Source organism: Mya arenaria, chromosome 16 (assembly GCF_026914265.1).
Source record: "Mya arenaria isolate MELC-2E11 chromosome 16, ASM2691426v1".
NCBI lineage: Eukaryota > Metazoa > Mollusca > Bivalvia > Myida > Myidae > Mya > Mya arenaria.
Window position 1 is genome coordinate 2,348,851 of NC_069137.1, and position 26,604 is coordinate 2,375,454.

Here is a 26,604-nt window from a genome sequence, read left to right on the forward strand (position 1 = left end):
TGTTTTATTGTTACAGTGGTCATTATCGTAAGATGTGTGTTGCATTTTGAAAGTTGTTTATTCTCGTTTCGTGTTTGTCTTATTTGGCCTTGGGTATATTGTGACTGTGGCTGGCTCTTGTTTGGGTTTCTTGCATTCTGAGATATAAGGTTTCTCCAGTTTTGTGTTTGTTGCATTGTTACAGTAGGAGGTTTTCTCGTTTGGTGTGTGTTGTATTGTGACAGTGGTTGTTTCTCTTTTGGTTTTGGTTGCATTGTGACTGTGGTTGTCTCTCGTTTGGTGTTTTTGTTACATTTTGACAGTGAGTGTCTCTCATTTGGTGTGTGTTTCTCTGTGAATTTATTTGTTTCTAGTTTGTTGTTTGTTGTGTTGTAAATGTTTTGTTTCTCATTTTGTGTTTGTTGCATTTTGACTGTCGTTGTCTGCCGTTTTGGGTTATTTGCTTTGTGACTGTGGTTGTCGCTCGTTAGGTGTATGATGCATTGTGACTGTGGTTGTCTCTTTTTTGTGTTTATTGCAATATAAACATGAGTTTCAATCGTTTGGTGTGTGTTGCATTGTGATAGTTGATTTCTCTCGTTCGATGTTTGTTGCATTGTGACTGTGGTTGTTTCTCGTTTAGTTTTGGTTGTATTGTGACTGTGGTTGTCTCTCGTTTGGTGTTTGTTGCATTGCGACTGTGAATGTCTCTCGTTTGGTTGTGTTGCATTGTGAAAGTTTGTTTCTCGCGTTCGGTGTTTGCTGCATTGTTAAAGTGTTTGTCTTTCGTTTGGTGTCTGTTGCATTGTGAAAGTGGTTTTCTTTCGTTTGGTGTGTGCTGCATTGTGAAAGTGGTTGTCTCTCGTTTGGTATATGATGCATTGTGACTGTGGTTGTCTCTTTTTTGTGTTTATTGCAATATAAACATGAGTTTCAATCGTTTGGTGTGTGTTGCATTGTGATAGTTGATTTCTCTCGTTCGATGTTTGTTGCATTGTGACTGTGGTTGTTTCTCGTTTAGTTTTGGTTGTATAGTGACTGTGGTTGTCTCTCGTTTGGTGTTTGTTGCATTGCGACTGTGAATGTCTCTCGTTTGGTTGTGTTGCATTGTGAAAGTTGGTTTCTCGCGTTCGGTGTTTGCTGCATTGTTAAAGTGGTTGTCTCTCGTTTGGTGTGTGTTGCATTGTGACAGTGGTTTTCTTTCGTTTGGTGTGTGCTGCATTGTGAAAGTGGTTGTCTCTCGTTTGGTGTGTGATGCATTGTGACAGTGGTTGTCTCTCGTTTGGTGTGTGATGCATTGTGAAAGTAGTTGCCTCTCGTTTGGTGTGTGTTGCATTGTGAAAGTGGTTGTCCCTCGTTTGGTGCGTGTTGCATTGTGAAAGTGGTTGTCTCTCGTTTGGTGTGAGTTGCATTGTGGCAGTGGTTGTCTCTCGTTTGGTGTGTGTTGCATTGTGGCAGTGGTTGTCTCTCGTTTTTTGTGTGTGATGCATTGTGACAGTGGTTGTTTCTCGTTTGGTGTGTGTTGTATTGTGAAAGTGGTTGTCTCTCGTTTGGTATGTGTTGCATTGTGGCAGTGGTTGTCTCTCGTTTGGTGTGTGTTGCATTGTGACAGTGGTTGTCTCTCGTTTGGTGTATGATGCATTGTGGCAGTGGTTGTATCTCGTTTGGTGTGTGTTACATTGTGGCAGTGGTTGTCTCTCGTTTGGTGTGTGTTGCATTGTGGCAGTGATTGTCTCTCGTTTGGTGTTAGTTGTATTGTGGCAGTGAGTATCTATCATTTGGTGTTGTCTGTATTGTGGAAGTAAGTATCTCTCGTTTGGACTATTTTGTATTGAGTAAGTGAGTGTCTCTCGTTTGTGATGTGTTGTATCGTGACAGTTTGTGACTCTCCTTTCGTGTTTGTTTGCCTTCTACAGTTGGTGTTTCTTGTTTAATATGTGTGGTACTGTGACAGTTGGTGTCTCTCGTTTGGTTTTGACCTTGGAAAGGTTACATTAATACATACTTTGTTTTAGTAAGTTTACCTCCAACAGTGTTTTATGTGATTATTTGATATACTTGATAAAGGCAATTGTAAATAATAAATTAATTGTACTTACGCGTTTCTTCATAACCTAAAAACGTACAAAAACAATTATTTAGGCAAATGGAAAAAAATGAACACAATGAAAATAATTGATCATGTGATACCATTTCTTCGGATTTAATGAACTTATTACGAATATAAAATGCAAGTTTAACTATGATTTTTATTATGCTTCGAATTTAGGCATATTGATAACGTGTAAGACCGCAATAAAATTCACCTCATAAAAAAACATATGAATATATTTCTCTCGCGGCTACAGCACTAAAATATAGCCTTTGGTGCTCGTTTGGAGAAATATATTAAGATCTTACGCTTAAGCAAACAGTTATTCACTGTATAGTACTTAAATATCAACATGTATAAAATGTATTTTTTTTCCCCCTGTTTTTGGTGTTATTTTCCAACATCATTGAAAAATATAAGGACTGTGCGGTTAACCGAGCAGCTACCCAAAGCGACCCAGGTTCGGTTCCTGGCATTGGCCGCATATGGGTTTAGTAAGCGATCACCAAGACGGACATGCATTGTTTTTTCTCAGTGTTCTCCGGTTTACCCCACAACACAAGACAACATTCTCGCGCAACGTCACGCCAACAACAGTGACATGGTAAATGTTTATATTACTGTAGTCATAATCACTATAACACGCGACTTAGGTTTAATGACTATAGATAATATAGTTTTGGTTTTAATAGCTCAGTAATTCCAGAAATGCCATTTACAGTTGAACACCGCTATTCCGAACACCGTTTATCTGAAATTATCTCTATTTCGAAATTATTTTTCGGTCCCGAGTTTACTCCTTCTTTGTTTAACTAAATGTTTGGTCTTTATTCTGAAATCGCTATTTCGAAATAATCGCTATTCCGAAGTAAATATTACGTTCCCGATTTGGTTTTTCACACCTATTTATCAGTTCTTATTTCGAACTCGTTCGTGTCAAAGTTTTTTCACACCATACTGCGAATGGACTCGGGCATTGCCTTGAGGTGACAATGGAGCACAATTAGCGCTTGTTAAAGAATGACATCATTGATAAATGATTCATTTTAGGTGATGTAGTTTGTATATAATTGCTAGTTAACACACTCTGAATATCATTCGAAAATGTCTATCTCATGTGATTCGATCGCCGCATTGCTCACTTGACCCGCTACCGAACAATTCGAATGCATACATGTGCTGTCATTTTGTTTTAAATGTTTTATGTTGTTTTAATAAAGAAGTATAATAACAAATTATTTGTCAACTATAAAAAACTAAATCAACAAATATTTGTGTATACGAAAGATAACTCAAACAGAGTGTATTGTATTGGTAATGTTTAACCGACATTGCAATCTTCATGACTTAGTATTTCACTTCATCTATAATTCGCGAACGCTGTCATTTGCGAAAAATTGTTTACCCGTAACACCGCTATTCCGAAGTTATTTGTTGAGTCCCTACGATTTCGTATTAACGGTGTTCAACTGTATTTGCTTATACAAGAACAAATATTCTTATTTTACAAGGTGTAGCAGTAAACGTAACCCAATGAGAAAAACTACATCACCGTTTTTAACACTTCCCTAAAGCGCTATGACTCAGTTTTGAGCGACACATATAAAGAAGTTCCAATATTTGCTAATTTAAGGGCAATAACTCTGGTTTTAATAAGTGCATCGGGAAATGAAACCCGATGTGCACATCTTCAACACTTAAATAACACTTTCCTAAAGCAAGAGTAAAATTCTTCGAAAGGAAGGAAAATGAAAAAAAGCTGTGATATTTGTGTATTATGAATAAACAAGACTATGAAAAATTCTAAGGTTTCGAAATAAAACAAAAACATAAACTTAACGTATGAGGGCAAGATACGGATTTCTAGTATGGCCAGCTATTTATCTGGGGTCGGAGATCAACATACGGTGATTTGGTACTTGTAAAATATTTGACCAAAATCTTTAAATTTTAGTGTACTGCTTGATCTTCAACATTTTTTTTCATTACTAATTCTAATGATCGTTCTTTAAGTGTGCACAGTATGATTATGTAACGCACAGTGATATGACAATCCACTGCAGGACGCACAGTATGATTATGTTACTCACAGTGTTAAGACAATCCACTGCAGGACGCACAGTATGATTATTTAATTCACAGTGATATGACAATCCACTGCAGGACGCACAGTATGATTATGTAACTTACAGTGATATGATAATCCACTGCAGGACGCACAGTATGATTATGTAACGCAAAGTGATATGACAATACACTGCAGGATGCACAGTATGATTATGTAACTCACAGTGATATGATAATCCACTGCAGGTCTCACAGAATCATTATGTAACTTACAGTGATATGACAATCCACTTCAGTACGCACAGTATAATTATGTAACTTACAGTGATATAACAATCCACTTCAGTACGCACAGTATAATTATGTAACTTACAGTGATAGGACAATCCACTGCAGGATGCACATAATGATTATGTAACTTACAGTGATATGACAATCCACTGCAGGATGCACAATATAGTTATGTAACTCAAAGTCATATGACAATCCACTGCATGATGCCAAAATGATTATGCAACTTACAGTGATAGGACAATCCACTGCAGGACGCACAGTATAATTATGTTACTTACAGTGAAATGACAATCCACTGTAGAAATTTGAATCATGCACGTCCCTTATTTCAAAGGATTTTCCATCCGTCAAGAGTATCAATCCTGTTTGCTGAAACAAAATAAATTGTTCAAATTTCTTATCAAAATTATTGTTTTAGCTAAAATAACCATGATGTTAGTCCAATCAGCATAAACTTTGATTTCTTTGTTCTATTTCCTTATATATTCACAGATAAATTGTACGTATAGAGATTATATGTTTTATTTACTCCATCCTAAATGTTGATTTTAGATAGAGCAACCATTAATGTATATGTAAGTGAAAACTCATTCAAATGCACAAAATAATTTAATATGTGTTAAACAATTATCCAATTCAACGGAACAATTTGAATAAAAGCATTGTCAACGTGAATAAATTACTTATTTTTTTTAAAATTGCATCCCTTTCAATTGAACATACAAGAAAATAGTCTTTAAAATAATATGTTTATTTAAGCTGAATTAAACATTTGGAAACTATTTCTTAAGAATCTCATTATTAACCTATTGTTATTGCACTGCTAGAAACACCAACCTGATAAAATCTCAAAAAAGAGATTTTTCAATGAAGCAACACATTTAAAGGAACTTATTCACGTTTTATAGGATAAGATGTTTTACACTATGCTTGTTAAAATGATACAAATATCAAACGGTTATTGTTTTAAAAATTACGGGGTTAGTAAGTGACCCGACATGGGATATATAGGGCAAAAAAGCATATCGGGTGCTATGTTTATCCCATATCGAGTCACCTATTAACCCCATTACGTAAATATTACGTCGAAAATCTGTTTATATTTATCAATGTATGAGAAATGTTAAATTTATTTAACGAAATCGTGAAATAGACGCCATTTTGTTGCAATATCATTACGTGACCAAATATGGGAAAATACAGAGTCACCACGTGACCATTTCTGGACCAATGCCGTTGAGTCATTCGAGCTGGAAGCGTGATATCGAACTCTATGGCTAGTTGGATTTGGTCTACGTGAAACTCAAACTAGCAAATGCTTTATTTTGAAGTAGAGGGCAGACCAAATAGATAACGGCAGATGAAGTTTCATAAATCTGCACTCGATACATATCGTAACATTTACATCTCCGTTTTTCGTCTCAGCCGAGTTCACACCATTAAATGTATTATCGCGCGGTGTTACAATTGCATAAAAAAGAGTTAGAAAGATTACTTGTTGGCCCTTGACTATTCGACTAGCTATGACTTTTGCTAGTACCTCGTCAAATTCAAATCGTACAAAACCCAATCCCATACCTAATAGTATTAATAACTCTATTATGTTAAGCGGTGAGAGTAAGTTTAATGAAAAGTTAAATAAAGTAACTTTGAATTCAACAACATAATCATTACCATATAACCGTCATCTGTATCGCCGAACAAGCCATACTCGCGTCGGTTTCTATCAACCTGCTGAGATAAAATCCAAAATTCTTTAAACATGGAATATACACCTGTCTAGAATGACAACACACATACAAATCTCATGTAACACGAGTCATTATTTTCTTATTTAAAGACAGTATGTACATATTTGAATAGCTGATTTTGGTGACAGTATTTATCCAGTTGACACTGAATATATATTATGTTGTACCTATAAAAGGTTTAAATAATTACTTCTATTTGTTACAGAAATATCAAAAATGACATCTTTTAAAGGCAACGAAAGAATATCAATGTCAATATCAATGTCAGAGCAATTGATAACATAAAACTAAATGCACATTTTGACAGGATCAAGAAAAAAGTATTTGTATTATTGTTTTAACGAACATTACCATTTGATTTCCAAAAATTACGAAATCATTTTTTGATTTTCGCTTTTCATTGTCAATCAACACAACTTGTGATATGACCTCTTGGACCAAACAGCCATCAACAAAACAAACTTTATATCATATTTACTAGTGTTGTAGGTATATATTGAGAAAATGGAAAAAAAAAACTTGCATTAAAACGTGAAGCAATTTTTTTTCTAAATGATAACACCGGCTTGTTGAGTCATATTGTAATATGGTATGCATGATCGTTACCAATCAATAATTACTAAATAATGTGTATAAACCATTTACCTCGTCGGGTTGGATTTTCTGGTTCTTTGTAGATGATCTTTTCTGAAATAAAATAATTGTAAATATACCTCAATGCCTAACCGCAAGACAGGTAATTTGATATACGATTGGAGGTTATCACTTTATAACAACTCGACTTTTCAAGCTATAAACAAGTAATCTATCGATAACGAAGAAATAACACAAAAAGATGCAAATTAACAACGGTAATTTCAACAGTAACGTCGTTTGACTTGGACTAAAAGGTGATAAAAACTGCGATTATATACGATAGAGTTGTCGAAATACTCCTGTGGTACAATTGTATCCCTCATTCTAGCAGCGGATCAATAAATGTTATATACAGGTTTACGATTAAGGACGTATTTGAATGATATAAGGGGATAAATATGCTGTCAGGCTTTCTGTTTTTCAGATTTAATATTTTCCCAAAGTGTTTGCCTGATATGAAAGATTCCGTTGTTAATGAGGGGAGCAGACCCAGTCGTAGGTATGAAAACGATCTTTATAGTTTTCGTAAAGTATATTAAAGAGATGGTATATTCCCAAACTTCTTACCAAATAAAGAGCAGTAGGTGTGCCACGGACGGTATTTGCTCTTCAATATGCACTTTGTTCTTGTCGAAATTGATTATGGAACCAAAACTAAGATTTAAACCCTCCCGAGTACATCATATCAGTAACGAGACAAAACACGTGTTTGTTTGTAAAGATTGTAAAGTGAAAACAATGAGAATGCATATAATAAACATCGATACTAACAGTCAGTAAGTACAATAATTAACTCCTGTTTTGTATCTAGAAAATTTGACTAATACTTGTAGTATAATAAATATCTTAAATAAAATCCAGGATGTTTACGTTATGCAGTTGTACACACTGTTTACACACTGTTTACACATCCGAAATAAAATAACAACATTGAACTGTTTTGATATCATTTTGTAATGCGACTTCGGCTGCAGCGAGCTCGGAAACCATTTGGTCGTCATGGTTTCGCTTTATCCGTACAAACGAAAGAGAGGTTTATGGTGCAGTGAAATGCTATTTAAGAAATGGCATTCCGAATTATGAAATGTTTGAAAGTATCTTAGTCATTACCTTTAAACAGTAACGCAAAAAAATACTCAAGTAAGTAAAACGATTTGGTTTATTTGATGTGGTGTTGAATGTCGAATTTTAGTAATTTGGAAATATAGTGTCAAACTGCGAATTGTGCTATTCAACTGTAATGTTACTTTCTATGAGACTGAGGAATTATGATTAATAAATAGATTTGAATAGTCATTAAAAGCAAAATATCTACATACATGTCCTCCTCTCCGCTCAAGATTAGAATACGTGTTGTGAGATACTCTACGAACTTCGTCTATTACCTGAAATACATATCAAATGGTAGGAAATCCCCTATGTTACATTTACATGCATCTAGGATGTGTCCAATTCTGTAGAAGTTGAATATACGTTTTAACAGAAGTACCTAATATCTCGACATGTTTGGCTATAAGTCAGAAGGTTGTTAAGAAGTGTTTCTGAGGCCTTCTACGGCCATAAATTTATCCATATATCCGTACATATAAACAAATGCACTAGTCATATCGGTGAATGGATTGTTAGGTAATACAGCTTACCTAAGTAACTGTGTACTCCCGTTGTCTGTTGCGTTTCGTCAACAATATATCGGACTAATTAATTTTTAAATTTAAAGTCAAGTTATATTATTTCCATCAAGCTATTGACACTACATGGTTGTGCCAAACGTAAACCAATACGTAGTATAAAGTCCATTACATTCCTGCTTTTTTATTTGGTTTGATTGTCCTGACAGACGAACCAATAGTAAACATAGTAATTCAACATTCAGACCCTTAGCCATTTGGACATGTTTCTTGTTTGTGACTTAATGTGTTTGTCTTCTTTGTCTTTGGCATTCACCCAGTGCCATTAAACGGGGCTTATGGATAAACTTTTGGCTGCCGGGCTTGTTTCTGTAGTTTTTTACATAAGTATTAAGTTTCAAAATCATTAACGAAATGTGCTAAGGAAGTTCAAGTAAAAGACTGACGCTTTATTTTATGTTACATCAAAAGAATCAATACCAATTTTGAAAACTACAGAAACAAGCACAGTAACCGAAAGTTAAACATAAACCCCTTTAAAAAACACAAACCCTACAAAAAGGCTTTGAGTGAATTTGACAAAATAAAATGCTGTCTTCTAGCATACCTCATTTGCGTAAATGTCATTGTCAGATCCTAGCAAGCGATTGCGTTCGTCCTCAACTGATATATAAACCGTCGATCCACGATCTGCCGTCACTTTCATATCAACTGATTGCCTTGGCTTTGCCAGTGTTGTGTTATATGTAACTTCCACCTGAGTGAATACAATAATGTTAATATTAAACATTCGCTGGAAAACAAGCGCAGCAATGAAGTGAAGGAGATATGTATAAATACATTGTAACACAAAAATATTAGTTAGCTTTTGTCCAATTTACATGACGCCGAAGCTTTATAATTTTGATATAAAGTTATAATTTATATAACGATATGCTTTAACAATTGTGTATCACACAGATGCGTGGACTGGCCTTTACCACATAATTATACCTTGTTAATAAAGGGCTTCCCTTGGACTTGGATAACTACATTGTCCGATAGAATGTGTCCGGACTGTGTGATGTGTGACACCATGAGAAACACCCGTGGAAACATGTCTGCTGATATCGGAACATTAATACCTATTATCCTTGAATTGCTGGCAGGTGCTTGAATGAGTCGTATCATCATTCCCCGTGAGTAGAACTAAACGGAAATAATCTTTGTATAAAATGTATATACTAAATGGAAATTTCAGACCTCTTAATTAAAGAAAGCAATGTTTATGTAGTTTGTTTCAATGAAGTTGTGCCTTTTTAATTATGCATTTTACGAAATATTGAAATAATGAAAAGTAAAAGCATTGTTTATTTTTGGGGATATATTTTAGTGATTTATATTATCAATTTTGTTTGGCATTCCGGTTTTATTGTAAAAAAAGATACGCCTATGTGATTAAAAGTATTAGATATTGTTTTCTTACAAGAATATTGTTAACAGTTTACTTGTCTGAAAGCTGGTTGAAAACTAGAATTATAGTCATTAATATTGCAACATTTTTCTGTTTTACGTTAAATTCATATAAATCATCTATTTCGACACATTTTTCGTAAGACTAACTAAACACTGTTAACATGAACATTAAGTGGCATATGCCTATAATTGCAAATAATCATATCAATCCAAAAAAAGAAATGTAAACTCATAAAAATGCATACTGGGGCAAACGAATCTACGTATTGCTTATTATAATACACATACTTTATATCGTCAAATGCAATAAAGCATGCTACAATGCTATTATTAATAACACTACACATCGTGCATCGCTTTATATAAGTAGTGCATTGGAACAAGAGTTACCTCCATTGTGACATTTCCAACCAAAGCTTCTGTTGACTCAACAAGCAGATCAATTATATCTCCAACCTTGAATTAATTATAAATGTATAAACACAATAGTAAAACGGCTTACACAACGTTTGTTCTTCAGATACCATTTAACAAGATAACATATGCTTAAATGATACGACAGCTAGCATAAATGTAAACAATATAAGCATACCATAACATCAGGTGTGTTTGTCCAAACTCGAAGGAGTGGAAATGAATATCTTGAAAACGATTTCAAATAGCTGTACATTGATGCTCCTGTATATCGATCGCTTACCTGTGGAATTGATTTATGCATATATCAATTGAACACTAATAAGTACAGGAGGGTTGACACCCATTTTTAAACAATCTTAGCTTTAACACCTACACAAATAAACCAGACTCATAATACAATAAAGCAACTATGCAATCGATACATTCAGCAAAGGAATAACTCTCATGATCAAACTGTCTTATATAAACGGACAATTATGTCATGTTATTTATACGATTTATATGTTATTTATATGTTTCTGGTCTTATATACCCATCACGTACAAAACAAATAAATACACGTTAGTAGTATTTACATGTAACATTGCTATATTTCTTTCTAATTATTTTGATTATGATAAAGATTTATCTGAATAAAGACATTTATTTTCTTCTAAATAAAAGGTGAAATTTTCTCTTAATTACTTGAAAAAATCACTTTTACAACTAATCGGCACTTTGTTTAAACAGAAACTGACGACATTACCATCTTACAAATTATGAGATCATCATACCGGATAAGATGGTACAATTAAGATAAACAAATGCCGTTAAATTGTTGGTGTTTTTAAATATTAAGTGAATATTAGTTTGTTATGCGTTCTACTTATATTCAGATTTAAATGATCGATCATGTCTTATGCTTCCACCGGGTTCGGCATTTCTGCAAAGTGTGTAGGGCGAAACATGTCATTTCTTTGTATTCGGCTCAAAAGCTGTGCTAATGAAACAAGTCCAGGAATTATGTAAGGAAGATCGCCAAAGGCTCGCTTATTAACATTAATCCTAACACGTGTAATGCAATTTGTATTATATGACGAATCGTGGCAGATCCTTTAGTATTGTTAAAGACAGAATATTTGCAATATATGTTTAAGTCATCAACAAGGATTCCATTAACAACGTTGTAAACTTTGACACAGTTCTGAACAATCGGCACAATGCTACATTTATCGCCTAGTCTTTTATATAAATTTATGTTAAATATTCGGTTGTCCGGTTAGCACAGTGGTTACATCATTCGCTTCTCACTTAAGCTACACGGGCTCGATATCTGACCTTGGTGTATGTGAGTTTGGTTTGTGGTCACCAAGCCGTGCAATAAAGTTTCACCGGATACTACAGTTTCCCCCACAACATAAGACCACACTCTCGCGTAAAGTCGTGCAAACTCAGGTGATTAATATAATGTTATAATAACTTGTTTTAGAATCGTTGTAAAATAAATACGTTTAAATTAAACTATGCTGCAGATATTCTTTCTTTCGAAAAGATCATGTATGTGCAAATCTCGAAGAAATGGTAATAAGCAGAACTATGTAAACGATCGATATTAAGTGATTTGTTGAATAAGTCGATAAGATGCGTAATCTATATATTAATAAACAATTGTGTTACTATTGTGTTATAACCTTTTCAAATGGATCGGGAGGTTTTAAACAACAACAACAACTTCAGAATATAAAGTTATGCTAGTTAAGGCCAGGAGGTTATTATTATCGATTAGTATATCAAACTTCTAAATTATTTTAAATTTGTCACACTCCGCTTGGCCGCTTCAATAGTTTTACCTTGCTTTAATTTACTTTTGTGTTTTAACCGTTACGAAAGGATCTGAAGATCTGAAAATCTGAATATATTTGTTCTAAAAACAACAATTACACCAGATTATGACATTATGCTAGTAAAAGCCAGGAGTATCAGCTCAAATCCTTCATCAAACTTTTAAATGGTATTTAAATTTGATGACGTCACACTCCGCTTGGCCACATCAATTTTGTTACCCCGATTAATTTATCAAATGTTGAAGAGCTTTATGTGTGACCTTTAACGGTTTACGATTTTAGAGCTGATCATTACAGTAATGTAAAAATCCGACTTTCACATATAATTTTAAGATTGCCTTAATGTACTAGATTAATAGATAATACAAATCAAGCCTGGTAAGTGAAAAGATCATCTGCAAGGAGAATATTATCGAAAGTACAAAAACTGTTGTGTCTTGTGTCCAGAGCTGGAATTAGTCAAAGTCGACACACTTACTGAAAGGTCGATTGTTTCAATAGGCCCTGATGGAACCAAGAATGTGATCACAGCGAAACCAGAAGTGTCGTATGAAGCATTGCCATTCAAATGAGTGTGCGTCACGTTTATTATTTCCTTGTGAAATGATCCAGCAGGACAAGTAATTTTATCAACACGAAGAAATGTTGCTGTGTATCTGAATACTCCTGATCTATGAGGAGCGTCATCGTGGTTAGTCAGGCGAATCTGTAAACAAAAACATACACATGTGTAATGCATGTTGGGGCTTATTCATTAAAGCGATTTCGTTACGAAATGTAGGCTTAAGGCACTGGTATTACAGAAATCAAATACAGTGATGTTTCAATGCAAAATTATGCCATATGAATCAATAAAACTTACGATCGTTGAATAAGTTAGACCTGGAAAAAATCCTCTCCTATCGAGTATTTCTTTGATTTTCCAGAAAGATTGTTTTTGTACATCGATTTTTAAATCTGTTTCCGCAGCCATTGTAAGTGCAGTTGCATTGTCTGTTACGAAGGCTCGAATTTTTATATTCCCGTACACCAGATTATGTTGTCTTAGGTCATGCATTGCAATAGTAAAATTAGTTGTTCCTCGTATCTAGAATTAAAGAACATCATCATCATCATCATCATCATCATCATCATCATCATCATCATCATCATCATCATCATCATCATCATCAGCGGAAGAAACAGCAGCAGAAGCAGCAGCAGCATCATAAGCAGCATCATCAGCAGCATTGCCATTATTATTTTTATTACCGAACTACAATACATTTTGGTAGAGGGAGAGGGTACATGAAACAGACACTATTTATGCTTTAGAATGGTAATTTTAAAGATTCGTCAATACACAGGAAGAACTTATTTATTAATATAAACCTCTTGTAAACGTAAAACCACTGGATCCGTTGAATAACTTAAAATCAGATTTCTTAATATAACTCAATACAGCCCCATTTACAATTTCAGTACGTCACTAGAATGTTTTGAAATTTATTTATATTTCAAACGTTCGGAGCTTATCTGTATGCTTGAAAAAGTAGAACGAAAGATCGATGACTTGTTTTGATACGAAATAATTGGGCAGATAGTTTAACGCTGTTGACAAATGTTCGAATCAAACGCCTTTTAGGGGCTAATAAGAGAACTAATGGAAATACATAGGTTATGTTTTCATTACATGTATCTACCCTTCGTTTTTTTCGATACGACTTGGTATATATGTCAACATTAAAGTACTTGTATTTTCAGGGTTAGATAAAATGTACATATTTGTAGTCATTATTTAAAAAAATATCATAGTCAAGCTTTTCTTTAATTGCAAACCTTTCTTCTGATATTAGTGTAAAAAAATGTTCACTTCTGCATATTGATATGACTCGGTGTGAACTTATCATTAAAGTACTTGTATATGGTTGCTCTATACAATGCACATATCTGAAGTCGTTATCAGATTTTTGTTTGTCATAATCAAGCGTCCAATGCATACTGAATAAATAAATCACGATTGTGGGCTGAACGACAAAGACGGAAATAATCCTTACCTCCTGTTCAAATTCCAGTTTGAATCGCTGGTAGTCCGCGTCATATATCTGAATGGTGCAAGTGCCGATAACCTCTTTATTGAACGTATATCTGTAAAATAACTATCAAATGTTTCAGCTTCTTATAATGAATACAACTGAACAATATTGAATGTAGTTTAAACGTAATATAGTTTCCAACGATTGTGAAGTAATGCTAACATATACTGAGTCAATCTAGTTGGCACAAAATTGCGGGAAAGTGTGGTCTTGTAATGGGGGGGGGGGGAACAAGAGCACCCGGAAAAATTCCTCATGTCGAGCATCAGTCTGTGAATACCACATGATAAAATACGTCATAAATGCTACGTTGGAAGGCAATATTTTGATTAAAATGAAAACATATCAAAGATAACTGTTCATTACTTACACCATTTTAATTAAAACAAAGGGCAGTCTATGTCGCTTAAAGGCACCTCCTTCGTTTTTTTTACCGAAGTTTGATAAGGTGTTTAGTTTCATCGAACACTTTGACAAACCTGTTTCCAAAATAATGTTTTGACAGACGTCTGTGTCAGACGGCCGTATTGTGAAAAGGTTTGTCGGTGTTTAAGGAAACTAAATTCTCAATCAAACTCTGGTTAAAGACTGAAGGCGGGGCTCCGTCAGCGGCATAGACTGCGCTATGTGTTTTTTGAAATGGTGAAGAAATAGGAAAGTTATCTGTGTTTAAAGGTATCATTCAAAGCAAAATGTTGCCTCCCGATGTAGCAGTTATGACGTAATTTATCACGTGGTATACACACACTGAGCATAATGACTATTAACCAAACTCACATATGCCCAGGCCAGGAATCGAAACCGGGTCGTCTTGGTAATAAGAGATTGCGCAAACCACTGCGCGAACCGGACAACAAGCTACCATATAATGAATTAAGTGCAGATGCATAGCAATATTGGTGTACGTGGCTTAATATTGATAAACGTAAACCCACTCAGTAAAAGGTCAATATCATAAACAGAATCAAATAATTAGGAAAAAACTATACTACAGACAAAGACTCTATACAGCTTATAATGCATGAAAAAAACAATCAAACAAACAAAAAATTCATAAAGTCAATAACAATATATACATCGAATTAATAAAGAATGCTGGGACCATAGACAAACCACTCAAACACAATGCTAGGACTTATGACAAATGACTTTATAAACAATGCAGGGACTACAGATACATAACATTATAAACAGTGTTTGGACTTCAGACAAATGACTTAATAAACATTGCTAGGGCAACATACAAACTGATTAATCAACAATGCTAGAACTTCAGACAAATGACTTAATAAACATTGCTAGGGCAACAGACAAAATAATTAATGAACAATGCTAGGACTTCAGACAAATGACTTAATAAACATTGCTAGGGCAACAGACAAAATAATTAATGAACAATGCTAGGACTTCAGACAAATGACTTAATAAACATTACTAGGGCAACAGACAAACTGATTAATTAACAATGCTAGAACTTCAGACAAATGACTTAATAAACATTGCTAGGGCAACAGACAAAATAATTAATGAACAATGCACGACTTCAGACAAATGACTTAATAAACATTGCTAGGGCAACAGACAAAATAATTAATGAACAATGCTAGAACTTCAGACAAATGACTTAATAAACATTGCTAGGGCAACAGACAAAATAATGAACAGTGCTAGGACTTCAGACAAATGACTTAATAAACACTATTAGGACTACAGAAAAACGACTTTATCAACAATGCTAGGACTACAGACAAACGACCTAATAAACAATGCTTGAACTACAGACAAACGACTTAATAAACAATGCAATGACTACAGAAAAACGACTTTATCAACAATGCTTAGATTACAGACAAACGACTTAATCAACAATGCTTGGAGGATAGACAAACGACTTAATCAACAATGCTTTGACTGAAGACAAACGACTTGATCAGCAATGCTTTGACTACAGACTAACAACTCACGGAACATTGCTTGAACTACAGACAGGCGACTTAATAAAGAATCACTATAATGCAGACAGATGATTTTATAAACTGCCAATGAAAATCAGACACACTACTTAATAAAACTATATTTAAAACAGATGTTCATGTTGCAATTGCTGCCTTACTATTTGTTCTAGCCGATGCTAAAGCGTACGATCATGTGATATTTTACATAAATGCCTATAACTATAACAAGGTATTGCGAGGGTCATTCTCTAAATGTGACGGTTTCTACAACACATGGTTAACTCTAAAGATAAAAATAAAATATTGATCTGAATTTCGGACATTTTGATCAGTCGGACAATATTGATTTGCACTAATTAATTTTCGCATAAACCTTTTAATGCGGTAAAAGTACATACATTATGACTGCATACTAATAAGGTGTATATAGGCACATTATCACATACCTTCAGTATTTAGTGTTTAGAATGTAATAATGACATATAGTGGACGTTATTGCAATGCTCCGATCATTCTCTCTTGAGCTAGCAAATGATTTCAGGGGCCTTTTGTGCACAGACATTTGGGCTTACAACATTTGTGAAATATTGATAAGTGGGAAACACTTATGTCCGACTAAAATATGTCCGGAATAGCCTTCAATATTCTGTCACGTGGTACTTATTACCTCGCTTCCACTGAAATAGTTATGCTCTGATCCGATATTTTAATGTTTTGCGGCAAAGACAGGTCCACACTAAATTTTGGCAAAACTGAAAGTAACAAAATAGGACTTTTATGCACATATAACCATTTGTTGCTTCTCTGGTAAATGCCCACAAATTACAGGTCATTTCAATACCAACTCTTGCAAGTATAAGAGATCCTGTCGTAAACAAAAGTAGATTTTCAAGTTATTAACTAAATACATACGGAGGGAATAATGTGCAAACTTCCGGTCAAATACGCACAATGTTATATATTTGTAGGGGAGGTATATGCTGATGCAGCATACTAATAATATGAAAAGTTCATTTGTTTTAGAAGAATACATATACACTATGAGCCCTGGATCGTGGACTGGTTCTATCCATGGTAACCGCTTGAATCAACGTTATAGATAACCTAAAGCTAACATATAGAAGATATATACGCTTCATGCGTCCAGTTTTAAAACTCTCATCTTAATGCTCATACAGAAACTATGCGCACCGAGCGACGGTAACCCTAAAACATAGGTTTACCTTAAACAAACCGGATTAAGTGCCTCTCTGTCAGATGTTTCGTATTATACGGCATAATGATATGACTAGCAGTTTTTGGACAAACGATATTTGTATGTAGTTGCCAATTAAACTATATAGTACCTTTGACTAAATGCGAATGCGATGTTAAAATAAATTGCAGTATAGCGGAATTGAATTGAGCTCAATCAACCCACAACATATCTAAGCTCCGTTATTCAGATAAAACAGTTTAATATATATTATTGTATATATCAAAAAAGAATAATCAATACACACACTGGATATACACTAAACAAGAAACGCCGCAATGCGACGAAACCAGGTTTTCAATGATTGTCAGAAGAACTTCAGCCTTTGTTGTGAGAATTATAATTAGGTTGATTTGTTGTGTGTTGTGTGTATGTATAAGAACATGCCAACTCGATTAGTGGATATACACAGAAGACAGGAAGCATGCAAAAGAGTGAAAATAAATATTAAAGTGAAAGGTTAATCAATTAATGAAGATGATTATGTTACTTTGTCATGGCACATATATATATATATATATATATATATATATATATATATATATATATATATATATATATATATATATATATATTGTTATCATCGGTGATTTTAGTAAATCATCAAACTTTGGGAAAATGAATATGATTCTAAAGGAACAAATATATGTAAATCCTGACTAAAGTTATTCAGTTTCAACCATTCTTCTATTTTTAGTAACAGTGACCTTGACACTGACCGTAGAGGCCCTTTACGCAATTCCATGAAAGGTCTTCATAAACTCTTTCTATATACCAATTTTGGTCAAGATATGCAAACCCTGACAAAAGTTATTCAGTTTCAACCATTCTTATATTTTTAGTAAAAGTGGCATTGACCCTAGGGACCCCAAACGCAATCCCATGAAAGGTCTTCATATCCTCTTCCTTTATACCAAGTTTGGTCAAAATATCTAAACCCTGACTAAAGAAGTTCAGTTTTAACTCTTTTTCTATTTTTAGTAACAGTGACCTTGACCTTGACTCTTGGGACCTCAAACGCAATCCCATGAAAGGTATATATAAACTGTATCTATAGACTAAATTTGGTCAAAATATGTCAACCCTGACTAAAGTTATTTAGTTTCAACCATTCTTCTATTTTTAGTTAAAGTGACCGTTACCCTAGGGACCCCTAACGCAATCCCATTAAAGGTCTCCATAACCTCTTTTTTATACTAAGTTTAGTCAAGATATGTGTACACTGACTAAAGTTATTTAGTTTTAACTATTTTTTTCTATTTTAAGTAACAGTTACCTTGACCTTGACACTTGGGACCCCAAACGCAATCCCATGATAGGTGTACATAAATTGTTCGCAAAGACTAAGTTTGGTCAAAATATGTCAACTTTTACTGAATAAGTAGTTTCATAGGTGAGTTTGACGCCGCCCGCCCGAACAATGGCGTTCGTCATTCTAATAACCAGGTTTCACTATGTGAAAACAATAAACAATAATTTTAAAAAAATAAAATTATCGTGATTTTCTATAGTTAACTACGGGGGCCATGTTTATCCGGAAACCTGACACTCCCAATTACGTTTATAAGAAGTAGGTTATAGAAGTTTCCGGCCAAGATTGAAAGATATTGTTTAAAGAGGAAACATTTTAAATGACGTTTGATGACAACGTCGCGCGATGAACGATGTTAAAAACTGGGCATGATAACTCAACGGGAAAACAGAGTTAATGGCTCGACTTTGTTTCATCGTTTCAAATATGTTTTTCTAAATATTGAAAGTGACATCATTTATATACTTTCATGTAATCGCGTGGGGCTACGTTTCATTACACTGATTTTTTGCAAGAAATATTAGATTGTAATTCAAACCCATTAAAACAAAAATGTTACTGGAAAACCAAATAATACATTGAATGAATTGAAGTAATATTTATCACTAAATTCCTCCCTCAATATTTGTATTGTCTTATTCATAATCAATATTTAAAGGAGTTATAGATACTGCTGAACATGAGCGTAAACAACTTACTGTAGTCGAACACCTTGAACTGCTTCGAAACGGTTGTTTGCTAGAAATGAATATACCAGTATGTCAATATTAAATGCCTTTGAAGCATATATACAGTTTACTATAACATGACCAGTAACATATGATATTTTTATAGAAAAAAATGATTTAAAAACCGTTAACACTGACTTTCATTTGAAGGTCTATGGCATAGATTTTGAATACCTTTGATTTTGATAAAGATATACTTCTAAAATGCATGCACACTTACACATATTCATATGACGTCATTCATTAAATCGTTATTTTAATTCCAAGCTAATAATATGCATATATGCATTACCTGAACTTTAACTTCTATTTCCCAATCGCCGAAAACAGGTTCCCTGCTTAAATCAAGGGCTCCGCCAATCACACCGTCTGTTATTGCGGTCGGCCCTCTTGTCTCTATTCTGTTTCCATTGCCATCCTTAAGAACATTTAGGGAATATTATATCAACTCAGGTGTTATCGCTTAACGTTTAGTGCTGCATTTATGTAAAGGGAACGACAACCATAGTCTGACTGACAGATTGAAATTAAAGAAGTTTTAAGCACGATGCATCTTTCACTTGACGACACCATACGAAAGGGCCAAGTGTTTGGATTGTGCTAAAACTGATTTTGAAAAATTATCAAAGTTGTTATCTTGTAATATATCAAATTTGCTTACTGCGGGTGAACACTAGGTTTATTATTTTGAGTCCAATCGATGCTTAATGGCTTAGAAAAGATCAGGCAAGGCCGGTCATTGCAAAGACCACAGAAGTGCAAAGACGTTTTATATATTTTCTTCATCCATAGTGGCCCTGGTGTACAAATGCAAAGATGGTATATCCATCACAGTCAGGCTTTACAAAACTAAACGCGCAAGTACGGTTTCGAAAGGCATTGTTAATTGCATCTTAGAACAAGGGTTTTGAGAGTGAGTATCCACCTTCTTTAAATGACTCAAGGCATTTTGACTTTTTCGGATTACTCTTACTTAAATATGCTTTCAGGTAATACGTTTGTTCCTGTAAATGTCCTTGGTTCTGCATTTGTTTTGGTGTATACGACATCTTAGCTGCATTTAATTTGGGGATAGTAAAGAAACGTATAGTGTGTAACTGTGAAGGGGAAAATACTTTGAAGGGTAGACGAGAACACATTCTCGATGCATTGAGCTTATAAATCGTACTAAGATCAATGACATTATGTATTGAATTTACCTCTCTATGTAGTATGTATCTGCTGTTGAAAAGAAAATATATCTTATATAATTGAGATGACCCTCCCAGTGTCATATCATTTTGAAAATTACTTAAAAATCAAATTACTGAATGGTTGCTCCATACAAAGACACACTTCACTCCAATCATATACAGGTAGTACTCACGTAAAATGAAATGACAGCGCTACCGTTGAAGTTCGCAAGAGTCGGTAACAAGAAAACTGTCCTATATCTGACTGTAAGAACACAAAAGTAAATTATTACTGAATAGATGTTGTGACAACAAAACAATTTTAACAAAAATAAACAAATCAAATGAACACATACTCGTGTTTTTTAAATATAAGTAATTAAAAAATGTTATACCATGGTTATACATGTACACCACTCAATCAACATCACGTCACAATGAATGTATTTCAAGACTCTGTGTATGGATGTTTATACTAACATGAACCTAAACAAATCAAACTTATTGCGTTGAAAATATTTTGAGGTCAATATATCTTTTTCCATGTTTATACTTTATTTTACAAACAAATGCATAAGGCAAAGTCAATCAAGAATTAATGGACCAACACTATAAAATGTTTATAGATTTGATTGATGAATTAGATATTTAACACTGACATAGTAGATGGAGATGATGTACGAGAGAACCTTAACCAGACCTCCATGCACCTTGAAGATAACATTACACTTCAAAACCTAGGCCTGTGTTAAAGAGGTGACATAATAAAACAATGATAACCTTTATCCAGGATGACTACGGACAAACATCGTTTTTTAAAAAAAAAAAATTATAGATTAGATATGTGACTATGACATAGAAGATGAAGATCTTGTAAGAGCGAACCTCAACTGGCGCGTGTCTTTTTAGAACTAGTTTAATCACAAAGCGCATTCAAGATTATATTGCACTTCATAACTGAGGCCTGAGTGAAAGACATGACATAAATGATCCATCGATAACCTTTGGGCATGTTCGTCAATTAAGAGTCGCATGCATGCACTGTTGTATAATTATGTGCACGTAAACATTTAAACGCTCGATTTAAGGACATTTAATATTGTAGCTCACCTTGTTGACCGCCTGAGTAGCGTGCCTTATCAGTCTGAATGAAAATCAGGATGTTTTCCTCATAGAACAGCTTAGACTCGTTATAGAAGGAAAGTCCCCCTGACCCGGACACAACTATCTTGTAGTCATCTTTGGGAAGGTCACTAGGAACCTTTATAATAAAGTATGAAATGCACAGCCTTTATTTTATGTACAGTTGATATCAAATCGATAGTTTAGAACCTGTGGGACAAGTTTGCTTTATCTGGTTGGATATACAACTTCAATTTTACAATATAACTTAAATTTTGCCTATAAATATGTTTCGTTTTTTTGCATATTTTATCAGGATGATAACAAACTAGAAGAATTTTCATAACAGTTATGTCAATGACAGTAAACAAAACTTTACTTCTTAATAAACCTTTTGCAAACGAATACTTGAGGTTATCCCTTCAGACTGTATATGGAGAATGCTATTTTAAATACGTTGAAAAACTACTGCTCACGTCGTGAAAATCGAAGAACGGTAAATATAAATAAATGAGTCTACACGACTTACCACAATCTGCAAACTTTCAGCAGCATCTGAAATGAAATAAAACCTTCTTAAAAATTGACAATAATGTGTTCAAATACAATTTCGATATAGTTTATTATTAAAACAAGTAAAACAATGTCTAGGGCGGGATAAATCACAATTATCAGTTAAATTCCAAGGTGATTAATTATTTTGCATATTTTAATTACATAATTTCACTTAGTTATTTCTTTCAGTGTTCAGTTTTCAGTTATCAGATTTATTTGAAATATCGTCTCTCAGTACATAAGTTCGTACTTATCATAAACATTTTGTATAATTTCACCCATTTTTTTATCAAGCAAATTAACGGACGCATATACTTCACAGGTGATATATTGGTACATTATTTTCATTACAAAAACAAAAAAAGTCAGTTTTTGCCATCACAATTTTATGTTTTATGAATACAATATATATTCATTTTTATAACCTTTTATAAGGAATTGACATAATTTAAAAGTACGACTGATGACCCAAACTGACCTGAAAAACTACAGAAACAAGCTCAGTATCCAAAAGTTTAAAAATAAACCCCGTTTAATGGCACAGGGTAAACGCAAAAGACATAGAACACAAAAAAAAAATCACAAACAAGAAACATGGAACAACAGCACAAAACTCCACATACAACACAGTGTTTATATAATATATATAAAAACTAGGTATGTTTATCAAGGATTGTTGGGTACTGCCTTTGAAAATGTTTAAATAAATATACAAATTACACACAATTATAAAGAATAAATTCACGTTTTCAACCTTAGGTAATAGTTATTCATGATGGATTCTACTATAAAGCAGATCATCTTAAAATCAGTGATCTCCTTGTACTCACCGTTCACAATGTTTTTCCTGACACTGGCCACGTCCGAATCGTTGGAAGCAACAATTTTTGCCAGAAATGATACGGGGCCTCCAGTCTGGGTCACGTGGGCCACTACGCTAAGGGGCGTACCAGGGGAGACGTATTTTGGTAGTGTGACATAGTAATATCTGAAATTATGTTAAGAAATGAGATAATTCAATTGACAAATACTGTAAAAACAAGTATTTATATACACACTCGGTCGAAATTAGTTTTTCTTTTCACACTGGTGTGAATGTTCATTTGACAAAGTTTGTGTAATAGAAGCATAATATTTCAACCTTTTGATTGATTGTATAAATGATCCGGCTGTCACATTGTAGAAAATACGCATGTTATTATTAGTTTCTTCTTCATCTGATATATAAAACAATATACTCACCCGTAGGTTAGGCAAAGCAGGCTTACAAAAGATAGCCCTTTCAAAAGCGCCATCGATTCTGTAAAAGCATAAAATAAATCATTTTATGAAAATCTAGTTGTATTACTTCATTATAATTGGTTCCACGATTCCGGCGGATTCACGTGATCGCAACATTCCTGATTAATTGTGGTATGGAGACATTCGAAACGTCAAAACACATGTTAGCTTGGTCGGAACTATCTTGTTTCTGAATAACAACAATAGCTATCACAAACACATAAATGTCTACGATGGTCGGCTTCATAGCCATTTGTATATTATATCGAAGGTAGTTCGAATAAATTGTTGCAACACAAATGTAAACCTGAAGTAGGCGTTCATATTATTTTGCTATGAAATATTTCTAAGGTTCAATACTTATGTGAAAAACTTATGTGAATGTCAACGCTTATTTGAACGGGAGTATGAACGCTATGCGCGGGAACTTTTCAACTGCTGCTGTACATTTATTTAAAGGTTGATTTGAATGTGGTTATAAGTTACATCTGGGACACATATGTTCAGAGTTTCAAAGTATGATATCTTACCATCTACGTTATACTAAAAAAGAACTTTTTTGAAGGTTTTCCTTTCAACATATTTTTGAGTGCTTTCAATACAAACATATTGTATTATTCCTAGCATTTACATTGGCTATGAAAAAACATTCATAATTGTGACATATCTCGGCTCAAAATTGTGATGACACTGTTATCTTTTAAAACTTATTTCACCAAGGAATACAATTTTATAAACTCGTATTACTTAAAACATTACACGTTTGTGATTGAAAGAACATCAACATATTTCCCCAATAACCTTCAGAACTTGAATGTTACCCTTATTTTATCTTTTGAAATTAGTTTTCTGTAATCATTTAAATTCATGCAGTGTTTATGTAAGAAGGAACACAAACCGAATATGAGCAATTTGAATTATTTCGTGTGCTCAAATTGACTTGACATAAGAATCGATTTTATTCTTACCTTACATGCAAAGCACAAGTTGAAAAGTCCAAACTCAATTTACAGATTCGTCACCGCCTATCTAGTATAATATCAAGCCACAAATGATTATTTGCGTTATGCAATTTGCACTTATGTCGACCAGTTTATCATTCCTGATAAGGAAACACGCTTAAAGAGAGCTGAGTGCACTAGAGTTCCATTTCGAAACACATCGGCCATATCTCATCGTAAACAACCTCGGATGAATACAGACAGTTTACTGTGTCAAAAATATTAACATTTAACTACGCTGCGAAAAGAACGCGTAGTAAATTCAATTTATCTGTTTGCTGTTTTAATTCAGACGGAGAATAAGACAATTTTAATTTGACATGGCAAGTAATATGATTAAATAACGAAAATTCTGGAAATAACTTGTCGCCCAACTTAATAACAACACAAAACACATAGCTTAAAGCCGTAGTACTTAAGCAGATTGCAACAAGTCTTAAGATTTAAAATATATCATAAGGTATAAATGAAGTGAACCTTATTAAGAAACACCTCGTCAAAAACTCATTTTTTCATGACAAAACATTAAACATCTACTAAACTAGAATTTTCTAATATAACTATTTCATTTCAATTTTAAACACGGTATCAATTAAGAAATTTACATTTAAATTGAATACTACTAGCATTAAATATGTGCTCGGTGTAGAAAAAAAAATATTATGACAAAAACAGAAAAGGGAAGTAATAAAAAATATATAACACTAAAGTTAAGATTTTTTTTATTATCATTGGTGATCGTATCATGGGTGATCGTATGTTCCCTTGCATTTAAAAAGTATTAACTTTGATTATGAGTTCGCTGTTACTCTGTCACAGAGTATCCTAACTCAGAAATCAATTGCATAAACATTGAAAGCGGATCACGATGATCACTCTGCAAACGAATGGTACAGACAAAAACCTTGATGACAATGTACATGTGTGTGTAAGGGACTGTCCAGAGACAGAAAGCGAGAATTTCTATGTTCAAAATATGGAAAATTACTGACTTCTATTTCAAACACAGTATTCATAACATGTGAGGTTGAAAACTCCAAATTGTTTTTCACTTAGAGAAAAAAGGCGATGCAAATAAAACTCTAGAGAAGTTCGTAGAACATAGGAGTCACCAGCACAGAAAAATACCTGTGTTTTTCATCTTGCCACCCTGGCCCCAATATCTCGAAACTTCTTAAGCTTAACAGGCTTAAGTCGCTTATTTCAATTAGCCAGATACATACTGGAAATGGATTTTGATAAATGAAAAATGGTTTATTCTAATAATCATACAGATTATTCCTACATAATTTTTAAAAAAAATCTTGAAAAGGTAAATATAACATATTTTATAGTACAACAAAAATAGTGATATTAGCTTAATCCTGTTATAAGGGACTTAAGAAGTTTCGAGAAATTGGGGCCTGGTAATTATTTGAGAACATTTATGGGATGCGTTATATACCATACAGTGTGTTGTATTACTCTCCTTACAATTTTTTTTTTATTTTATACGAAAACAATTACAGTCTGCGCTGAGCTTCGTTCAGTAACTTGATCCTTTTTGCTGCGAAAAAATGCGAAATCATGAATAAATTATGAGGCAAATGTATTGGTTCCGCAACGAAACATCCCCGAAGACTTAAATCTCTATCAAGCTTGCCGGCAATGAAGAGGAGTCATGATTTATTAATGCAAATTTAGTTTAATGAAAATTCCGAGCTTGCAAGATATGGACAAAAAGTCATGATTCCTTAATGCAAATATATACTCCTACATGTTTCGGAGTTGACAGCGAAGCCATGACTGCATTATGCTAACTTAAGGTAGATTACCGCACGTTTCAAGCTTGGGAATGAAGACTTCTATATTTATGCAGCTCACCGAAGATGGCCGAAAAGTCATGTTTTTTTAAATGCGTAAGTGATATGCTTTATTTTCCGAGCTTCCCGGAAATTGACGAGCAATCATGATTTATTCAGGTGAATGTAGTATACAATATTTTACGAGCTTCCTGCATATGACCG

At 33.8% G+C, this 26,604-nt stretch overlaps 1 protein-coding gene across 1 annotated transcript; it reads right to left on the minus strand.

Annotated features, from left to right (window-relative positions):
• Positions 1-2,064: 2,064 nt before the first annotated feature.
• Positions 2,065-24,633, minus strand: LOC128222336 (CD109 antigen-like). The gene is made up of 21 exons (XM_052931315.1): positions 24,566-24,633; positions 23,559-23,616; positions 23,147-23,304; positions 22,291-22,316; positions 21,750-21,900; positions 20,834-20,904; positions 19,760-19,885; positions 19,438-19,477; positions 16,840-16,924; positions 14,179-14,269; positions 13,005-13,229; positions 12,621-12,848; positions 10,495-10,599; positions 10,293-10,358; positions 9,441-9,635; positions 9,055-9,204; positions 8,139-8,204; positions 6,829-6,870; positions 6,107-6,163; positions 4,711-4,801; positions 2,065-2,093 (listed from the first exon to the last, which is right to left on the minus strand). The coding sequence occupies exons 2-21, from the start codon at positions 23,609-23,611 to the stop codon at positions 2,065-2,067; spliced, it is 2,055 nt and encodes a 684-aa protein (XP_052787275.1). The 5' UTR covers positions 23,612-23,616; positions 24,566-24,633.
• Between the last annotated feature and the right edge of the window lie 1,971 nt (positions 24,634-26,604).

What these genes read in the sequence shown, in the direction of transcription:
- LOC128222336 (XM_052931315.1), bottom strand. Translation starts at nt 23,611, where the DNA reads ATGGCGCTTTTGAAAGGGCTATCTTTTGTAAGCCTGCTTTGCCTAACC. An exon ending in CTGCTTTGCCTAACCTACGG is followed by an intron (nt 23,305 to 23,558) that starts GTGAGTATATTG and finishes ACATAATTTCAG; the next exon opens with ATATTACTATGTCACACTAC. An exon ending in TTGGAAATGTCACAATGGAG is followed by an intron (nt 9,636 to 10,292) that starts GTAACTCTTGTT and finishes ATTTCCGTTTAG; the next exon opens with TTCTACTCACGGGGAATGAT.